The sequence below is a fragment of the Anolis sagrei genome, chromosome 2, assembly GCF_037176765.1.
Source record: "Anolis sagrei isolate rAnoSag1 chromosome 2, rAnoSag1.mat, whole genome shotgun sequence".
Classification (NCBI taxonomy): domain Eukaryota; kingdom Metazoa; phylum Chordata; class Lepidosauria; order Squamata; family Dactyloidae; genus Anolis; species Anolis sagrei.
In genome coordinates this window covers 211329988-211340074 of record NC_090022.1, presented here as the reverse complement: position 1 = coordinate 211340074, position 10087 = coordinate 211329988, and the positions used below count along the sequence as shown (strand labels likewise).

Below are 10087 nucleotides of genomic sequence, written 5' to 3'. Positions count from 1 at the left end.
TACTTCTGTTTCCCAACGTTACCTCCTCAAAAATCACCTTGTGAAAGTGATTCTGGAGACCAGGGTTCAAAACCCCACTCAGCCATGGAAACCCATTGGGTGACCTTGGGTAAGTCATAGTCTCCTAGTCTCAGAGGAATACAAAGGCAACCCCCTCCCCTTAGAACAAATCTCGCCAAGAGAACCTTAGGGTTGCCATAAGTCGGAAATGACTTGAAGGCACACAACAACAAAAACAGTTCAGCCTCCACAACATGTCCACTTCTGTACTTCCAAAGCAGGAACACATCCATCTATTTTGCTATTACTATGGCAAGTTTTGCAGAAACCTCTGGAAGTCCTTGTAACACCTCTACAGATGACATCCAGCCAAAGGAAAACAGAAGGATGTGATTCTAGCTATCTCCTTCCTTCACAACACAGAAATGGCCATGTTGCTGGCCTTTGTGGCTTACAAGGTGATTTTTTTGGGAGGAACCTCAACATTACATTCATGACAACCATAGATGTGAGTTGTGATTCACTAACAGGATACTCCTAAAGCCAAAGGCGAAGGTTTCCCCTTGACAATAGCTCTAGTTGAGTCATACTCTGGGAGGTGCTGTTCATCTCAATGTCTAAGCCGAGGAGCTGGCGTTGTCTGTTGACACCTCCTAGGTCATGTAGCCAGCATGACAGCATGGAGCACCATTACCTTCCCACTGAAGTGGTACCTATTGATCTACTCACATTTTTATGTTTTTGAACTGCTATGTGGGAAAAGCTGGGGCTAACCATCCCACGGATTCGAACTGTCAACATTCTGGTTGGCAAGTTCTGCAGCTTAGGGGTTTAACCCATTGCGCCACCATGGCCCCCAATGCTACTATTATGTAAGAAGTCCATAATTTTGATCTAGAAAACTGTGCACATCCCAATTCCACCAGTTGCCTATACAAGGCCAAGATGAGTGGGAACTAATTTTAGTAGGCGGTCAATGAAAAACTTAGGCTGTATTGGTTCAATCCATTATGTTCAGCTTGTTGCAAATTCAGATAAGATTCGGGCAGTATTATTCACTAATTCCTAAAGTGGCCACATCTGGATGTACTACTTAAAAATTTCCAGAAGCTTTTGAATACAGGATGTAGATGGACCTTTGATATGATTCAGCAAACCAATTAATATCTTCCCTGCCACTGTTAAACCCTATGCATTGAAACTGGTCTACATCCAACTATACATGGAAGTTTATTTATATAATTATTTAGCATCAACAGCACAAGGATGTGTGTGTAACCATGAATTCTATTGCTATACTAAACCACTCACTTATGTGAACTGACTGGAGGCTAGGATATTTATTTTATAGGACATTATGAATGCGATTAATTACACTTCACATCTGGAGGACTCTAAACTGTGGCATATCTCATTTTACCATTCATTGTGGCAGATTGTGCATGGAGGTACGCATGTTGACTCAAATAAATCATTTTGCTTCAGTACTGGAGTCAGTTCAGAGTCTGACCAGTTTACAAAGTGTTAAAACATAATACAGCAGTTTAATTAGATAGAATGATTAATATGGGATAATCTCTAACACAAAAAATGTCTGACTGATGGAAACAAAATGGATGATTAATCAACTCTCAGCTTTATAAATCGAATTAGCAGTATGTTTGGTAGTCCCAAAGAGTCCAGTGGGGTTTGCATCAAAATATAGATTCACAGGTTTTCAATTTACGGATCACCCAAGAAAAAATAATATGCTATGCGTTTTGAAGCTCTAACTGAAACTAAGGATAGTTGAGACTCAAGTTAGCACCAATGACATTGTGAACAGTCTCTGAAGTTCCTCCAAACCAACAGATGTGAAATGATGTCATCAGCACTAAAACCCACCTCAATATTGCTATTATTAATTTGTGTCTGGTTATGGTAATGTAGTGATGGTGGAGTATAGTGTAGTGTAGTGTAGTGTAGTGTAGTGTAGTGTAGTATAGTATAGTATAGTACTGCAAGGGTGTGTTCTATGCTACACTGAAGCATACAGAAGTCTATTATATCATGTTGGTACAGACTGAGTCTGTCTTATCTGAAGTTTTTCAGATTGTGGGTTTTTTCCCCGTTTTTGGAATATCTGCATTTCATAGACTCATAGAGGTGGAAGACATCACAAGAACCATCCAGTCCAACCTCCTGCCATGCAGGAAAACACAATCAAAGCACCCCTGACAGGTGGCCACCCAGCCTCTGCTTGAAAACCTCCAACGTAGGAGTCTCCACCAGACTCCAAGGGATACGGGAAAGGGGGTCAGTCAGACATCCAGCACTTGTTGAGTTTTTCCTCAAGAGAAATCTGTTTACTCAAGTCATCTAGAAAAAGTAGATTTCCAAGATGCTTCCCTGGTTGCTATAATAAGGGAGAGATCCCTCCATTAATACTTTTCATTATCTCTAGGTTGGATACAGGTGGCAGTCAATGGGGTCACTCCATGCGTGTCCTCTCTTCCTGTTTCTAGGAATCCCGCTCCATACTGCATCTCCATTGGCCAAGCAGAAGGCAAGCGTGGAAGCATCTGAAACATCTGCTTTTTGAAGGGGACTTGTGTAAGTGGAGTCCTCTCCCATTCCTCCTATTCCTTCTGGTCAAATTTCTGATAATGATAGAACAAGTGTTCCTTGAGGAAAAACTCAGTAGGCACTGGGCAATTGACTAGCCCCCTTTCCCCAAAGACAAAAGTGGGTAATTGGTGGCAAAATCTTTTGAGTTTTGGAGCAGATGCCTCAATGAGTAGTCCAGTAATGAGAAGAAGTGTCCCTCTAGATGTCATTCAACTGCAACTCTCATCAATCTGAGCCAGATAGATGAATAAGGAGGACAGATGGGAGCTGCAGTCTAACATCAGCTAGAAAGACATGTGTACACCATCCCAATATCAGACTAGCTAAAACCATATGGCTCAGTATAAAACTTTTTCGTGCATGTCCTTTTTCCCTCTGACACAAGCCATTTTCGACATGCACAATTTCCCTAAGTTATCTGTAAAACTCCAATCATTTTAGAGATTTTTTTTAAAAAAAATGCTAAATTGCTCAATTTCACAAATAGTAATGCATTTGGAGTATGGCTTACTGGAAAGTAATTCTCAGACTAATGGAACAAGGCTGTCTTTTATAAAAAATAGCAGGTCAGGCTTGTTTTTTAAAAAAATAAAATAAACTTTGATCACTTTTTATAGAATGTCTTTCAAGATGAATACTAGATTCTTTAAAAAATATTACCTATATATTTAAATCTTCATATTTTAAAATATAATAGCTATACGGTATTTAGTAAAAGAGGTACAGTACGACCTTCATAGTAACAGAACCAGTAACTGTGGTTTCAGTAGTCCACTGACAAAAGATGTCTTCTCTAGGAACTTTATAGGTCCTCTAGTTGATTTTATGGCATGCTTCCACTGGAGGTTACCATAAAAGTGTTACTGAAGGATCTAGCAAATTCCTAGAGAGGATATAGCTAGAAATTTTCTAAGTCCCCCAGTGGGATTTTATGGTAACTTCTGGTGTTTTACATTTCAGTAAGAGTCGCTGTTATCCATGGGTTTCTATTTCAATAGTAAGTTCAGGAACATATTCCAAGCAGAAAGAAGGGGTGCACTTATGGAAATGAAGTTTGCTTATGGAAATGAAGTTTGTACATATTGTAATTTGTTGGTGGAGCCTGCTACCTATTTTTTTTTAAAAGGAATTAAGCACCCTGTTATCTACAGGACACCAGCAGTCTTTAGCACAACATAGTGTTGGGGAATCAACAGTGGCAAAAAAACCTCAAAGCACTAAATTTCATCTTCTTGCTAGATCTGCATTGGCCTCTCTTTCAACAAAAACAGGGCTGGACATATCACACTTTACTGCTCCACTGCCTCTGAAATGGCTGTGAGAAAGTGCAGGATGAGACATCATAATGGGTGCATCTACACTGTAGCATGAATGCAGTTTGACACCACTTTAACTGCCATGTCACAATGCTGCGGAATCCTAGGAGCTGCAGTTTGGTGAGTAACTTGGGCTAAGGACCCTATAAAGCAGACATGGGCAAACTTTGGCCCTCGAGGTGTTTTGGACTTCAACTCCCACAATTCCTAACAGCCTACCGGCTGTTAGGAATTGTGGGAGTTGAAGTCCAAAACACCTCGAGGGCCAAAGTTTGCTCATACCTGCTGTAAAGCTACAATTCCCATGATTCCATAGCATTGAGCTGTGGCAGTTAAAGTGGTATCGAACCACATGAATTCTACAGTCTTGATGCACCTTACATCTCCATATTTTTGTCCCTCAATGCAGAATGTTAACCAACCTGTCCATATTCCGATTCCATATATTGATTCCAGATAACTAACCTGTTATTTGGCAACAGACACCCAGTAATCCAAGAGTACAATGTAATGTTTGAAACAGCAAGAAAGGTTGGAGATATGGAAACCAATTGGTGGAACGTACATAGCATAATGAAGAACACCTCTGTGAAATGGAAGCGCTAGTAATTTGCTGGAACTGTTTGTTCCCATAAAGGTTCTCTGTCCCCTCCAAATGTCACTTCTTTTTTTGCAGAACCAGCCACCCCCACTGCTTCCTGCACAGTTGTCTCCCCAAATGGTGTTTTCGCAAAGCTAGTTTATTCATTTCTTCGTCAAGGGCTATGCCTGCCTTGTTCCTCAGCCTTTCTTCCCATGACATGCATCCTAAAACCTTAATCATCATCTTCTCTTTGAAAGATCTCCAAATTTTACTGGGGATTTGGCTCTTTATAAAGTGACGTGTGATGATTTCTTCCTAGATGCACTGAATACAATTTGGACATTCTTATTGCGGAGATGAGTTTGTATTGAAGGCCATGATCTTTATGATGAAAGCAATATGTTTTGAATGGCCAAGCAACCCATATTAGCCACTGAACACATTGCCTTGGTGAACAGGAAATGTGCATCCTTCCTCAATGTCAGTACATTATTCTTTTTAGAAGCTACTGAGCAAGAATACTAAGATTTTAAAATTGGAAATCCTATCTAAAATATCTACTCTGCTAGTCCTGGAGGATGTTTTCTGGCTAGGAATTGCAACCCCCTTCTGGTGTAAGACTTTTAAGCAAAATTCTGTGCAGGTTTACTCAGAAATAATGTCCACCAAGCTCAATGGGATGTTATCTCCTCAATCCAATGTTTAGGATTGTAGTCCAAATTACCATACTGCATACAAAACAACCACACTGGAATTATGCATTCCATAATTTGAACTACAAATTTCCACAGGAGTAATGCCTTCAAAAGAGATTAGGAGAAGCCATTTTGAAAACCTCTATAGACATATGGAATCATAGAATCATAGTTGGAAGAGACCTCGTGGGCCATCCTGTCCAACCCTCTGCCAAGAAGCTTGAATAAATCAGAATATTTTAACTTTTTTTCCCCTTTCCATACCTCTTCTATATTTCTCCATAATACTAACACAACTAATATGAATTTTGTCATGTGGTATGGCTGTTTGATAAGCATAAATGCAAATGGTGGGTGTTCACATTCATATCCAGATATTTGAACATGGAAAGTATTTACACACTTACTATGGATTGTACTTATGGCTGCAATCCTATTCCTATCTAGAAAGTAGGAAGTTCTGCTGAACATAGAGGCTTCAGGTATAAACCAAGAACTGGGTTGCAAATTTCTAAACAAATACGTGCAGAATCAGGCAGCAATGACCAAAACATTGAGCAATATAGGAAAGGTGTGTGAGTGCAGTAGACTTACCCCTGATTTCAGTATTTAGTAAAGTCCTAAGTATCCTCAAAATCATGCCACTTCTTCATAGCAATGGATGTTATAGGGAACAACCAGAATCGGAGTTGGTGGTGAGCCCACTCTAGCCTGAACTTTAAAGAAGCTACCTAAGGTACTGAACCTTAGAGGACAGCATTTGGCACCATGGACAGCTCCTTTAAAAGGCTACATTAAAACCCAGAGTATTCACCGACATAGAAGCCATCAACAAGCAAAGACTAGATCATTGAGATGCTGGTGGACAAGAAATTACTTGCAGAGAAACTACTAGGGCAGCAGAGATGACACAATAGTCCCTTGGTATTCACTGGGATTTGGTTCCAGGACCCTCCCAAGGATATTCAAATCTGTAAATGCTCAAATCCCATTATATACAATGATATAATAAAATGGGGTCCCTTATACAAAAAGACAAAATCAAACTTTGTTTTTTGGAAAAAAAATTGAAATATTTTTAACTTGTTGAATTCATGGATATAGAGGACCAATTGAAGTTTGATGTGTTTCCTTGCTACCTCATTCTCCATACCTTCTAAACCAGTGCTTCCCAACCTTTTTTTGACCAGGGACAACTTGACCAGGGACCACTTTGACCAGGGACAACTCTCCAACATCAGTACCAAAAGGGTTACAAATCAGTTTTTGGTCAACTTTAAATTCAGTTTGTTTATTTGGGGTGCTGATTCAGAAAATTGTATTGGATAAATCACATCAGCTCTAGTTTCTGATACAGAGCATATGCCATTCGGTAGTTGCCATCTGCTCGCTCACAGAAAACCATATATTGTAAGAGAAAGCGATCTATTTAATGCTGTGTAGCAAATTTAACATCTCTTTTCCCCCATTGATACCAGAGTGGTCTGTCTTCCTTTGATTTGCATGTGAGCAGGATCAAGCTGTCTATGAGCCAATGTGGTTTCCATTCAGCATTTCCTGTCCATTTTAGAAAAGCCCATTATCCGACTTTTGCAGAATGTTTTTTTCTTCCTGTATTATACCTTTTTGAAAATTTAGCAGACTAGGCAATATGACTAAGCAATATGAGAACTCTGAAGCTTTGTAGTACCACATATCAGAAAATGAAGCACCATACAGAATGTCCCCTTCATGCAGCAATTTTCAATTCTTATTTTAAAAGCTATGTGGAAGTCACTTTCGCCTCTCATATGACGAGGCAAATACACTAATGGATGTAGCATTAACATGATTCAATCATCTTACATTACTGCTGTACTAGTAAAAAGAGTTTATTTTGTACCTGCATTTTCTACTTGGATGATCAGGGGATGGCAGAAGATACTTCAAATCATTAGTGTGGGTTTTATCTATAAGGATCGCAGATAGCCTTGTAGGAAAATGTCAGTTTATAGGGAGAATAAAAAGGCAGAAGCTCTGCAAGGAAGCCAGAACAAGTCAAGTGGTATTGGATTATGTGGTGGGATCACGCATGCATGGACACTGGTTGCTTACTCATCATCTCTAATACGCAGCTGAAAATGCAGGCTCTCGCCATGATTAATATTGTAAAGGAAGCAACATGAAGCCCATTTCTGTGACATCTGATCTCTAATAATGCCTCCACACATGCAAGGAGTCACTTGAGGCTGTAGTAATGCTGAGCATGCACCTCTACATTTCGAAACGACAGAATGCAAGATAATGTGAGTTGTATATTGTTTGAAAAATGTATCTGGATCCATAAACGTTATCCCCCTACTTGTTGAGGGACCAACACACCTTGGTTTCCAAAGCTACAGGCTTAATTTCGAAACCTTCCACATCATGTGCAGAAAACATAGAAATAACACTGCTTGCAGACAGAAGATTGGCCTTCTCTGGTCATCAAATCACAGAGTTGGAAGAGACCACAAGGGCCATCCTGCTCAATCCTCTGCTATGTTGCTTGTGCTGTTAGTATAGGATAACTTCTTCCATCAGCCTGTATGAATAGGTAACATCACATTTCATTTGTATGTTGATAAATACTGCTCCCTTTCTCTCCGAGTGGCATGTATATAGGCAGAGAGAAGAAATATATGGAAACAGATCCTATGTGTAGCATACATACAAAGCTGAACATTGGTAATACAATACATGCACAATACCTCCAACAGATAAGCAGTGGAACTGGCCCAGGAGCATGTTCTGTAGCAGCCAGCCATTTTTTGATGTTTGTTCAGCACCAGGAAATGGATCGGCTGAACTTGTCCACATCTGATTCCAGCCCCTCTTGTCTCCAATGTTTTAAATGCAGGGTACTAAAGATACTGCTTGTTTTGGGTTGCATGAGAGGTTCTCTGTTCTTGTCTGTTTCCGGTTTGCCATGTTCAAGAAACAGCACCGTCATCTTGTTAAATGGATACAGGGCACACAATGATCCTGTCTTCTAACATGACGCTGACAACCAGGAACACAAAGTAAAGACCAAACATGGTGAAGCCCAGGAATTTGTTCATGTTCCACTTACAGATCGCAATAGAGAGAATGACAAAGAGGAGCATGATGAAGAGGAGGACAATCGCACAGAAGAGCCCGTTGCTGCTCACCGCCACAGGAGCAAAGTTGTTTATTATAGCAAAGAGGAGCCACGGGAGAGGGAGCCTGCAGGAGAAAAAGACCATAGGAAATATTGAAGAAGACAGACTGTGAATTAAATACAGGCAGTCCCAAGTTATGATCAAGATAGCTTATGTAGGTTTGTTCTTAAGTTGAATTTATATGTAAGTCAGAACAAGTACATTTTTTCAAGTGTAACTCCATATATATATATTTCTAAAGAAGGGTTAATACTTCCATGGTGTTTGTTTTGCTGTCTGTACCCTGAAGTTTCACCTCTATTTCTGTCCTGTGATAGTTCAATTTTGAAAAAAAAATGGCTTGTTGTGGAAACAAGGATTTGTGTGAAAGCTTCAGTTGAGACACCGTTTCCTCATGATAACTCTTCCAGGAGTGAGCTTCCCTTCCTAGGGGCCAATTTCTCTCACTTCCTTTTGTCTCACTTCTATTCCTAACTATGAGTTGGATGTAAGTCAGATGTTTATAACCTGAGGACTCCTTGTACTACTCCAGTTCTACTTAAAGTAGACCTATTTGGTTAAATTTATTATTGAATTAAGCAACAAGTAATTTCAGTAGTTTTCTTGTCATTGTGCGAAAGTCTTCAAAAACTGCAGTTTTCAAAGCCCATAGGTAATTCAAGTTTTATTCTGCATTAAATCTGCACAGAAAGCAGGATGTTCTATACAAAAATAATATTTCTGTTCTCTGCACAGAAGCTGTTCTTTTCTGTGCGAAAATGTTTTCTGTGCAAAATGTCCAGAATACAATCTGCACAGAACAAATCTCAAAACTGCAAACATCCTTGTCATTCCGGAATTTTTCATGTCAGAGTTTCCCAACAGTTGAGAAACATGTTTTCCATCCCTTTTGGAATGTTCTTTCCATCCCTAACTCACTGAAATAAAAAGGACTACAGTTAATGGTGACTAAAAAATCCAGGTAGGACTTCCATTGAAATTGGCCTTGTAGGTTTAAAACTCTAGGTGACAACTTGAAATCATATCACATGAAACCCATTAAAATTTCGATATAAAGAGATGGTGCTGATTTCTATGAATGAGTAGGGACAAGGCAAGATACGCAGATAACACTTCCAACTCCTGAAGAAGATATCAACAGTGAAACTGGCAGTTGAAATACACTGAAAAGATGGCCAGTTTCTGCAATTTTGTAGGCCACTCCATTCCAAATTCAAGGTTCAAGTGGTGGAAAATAGAAGTTCCTTTTCCTATGCAGTTTGTACTTTCAGTGACAAAAAGGCTATCTATAGCCAACATGATATAGCAGAAAAATCACTTGATTTTCTATACAGAGAAATTTTATACTTCCTCCTCACGGTTATCTCTTAGCACAGTTGATCTATTAAAGTACTGCTTCACAATACCAAACTGTTGGATACTATGCAGTAACAGATACGTCTCTATAGTGTTTACTGAAGATGCTGGAAACTGCTGTGTGCTAATCATGGCTAGGGCTAGCTCAATTCACAACACCTATGGGCAAAATGCCTGAAGCCTGGTGTGGTAGTAGCTTGTATACTTAATCCTCCTCGATTTAGCTCTTCCAGCTGTTAGAAGAGTAGTGAGACTACTATTAGTTGCCTGTGGGTCAGAGTCCACTCAAAGGGCTGCCAGCTGTTTATCAATGCCTTGGGTCTGCCTCCTTTTCTTAAGATTTAATGGCTGGAACCCTGTATGGGAGTT

General features: G+C 39.7%; 1 protein-coding gene across 4 annotated transcripts in view; it reads right to left on the bottom strand.

Annotated features, from left to right (window-relative positions):
• Positions 1 to 4585: 4585 nt before the first annotated feature.
• Positions 4586 to 10087, bottom strand: part of SLC24A2 (solute carrier family 24 member 2) — a 108087-nt gene continuing 102585 nt past the window's right edge. For all 4 annotated transcript variants that reach the window (XM_060762437.2, XM_060762442.2, XM_060762438.2 and 1 more), the window contains one exon: positions 4586 to 8426. In XM_060762437.2, coding sequence (XP_060618420.2) covers positions 8177 to 8426 — 250 coding nt within the window. In that variant the 3' untranslated portion in view covers positions 4586 to 8176. The remainder of the gene's footprint in view (positions 8427 to 10087) is intronic.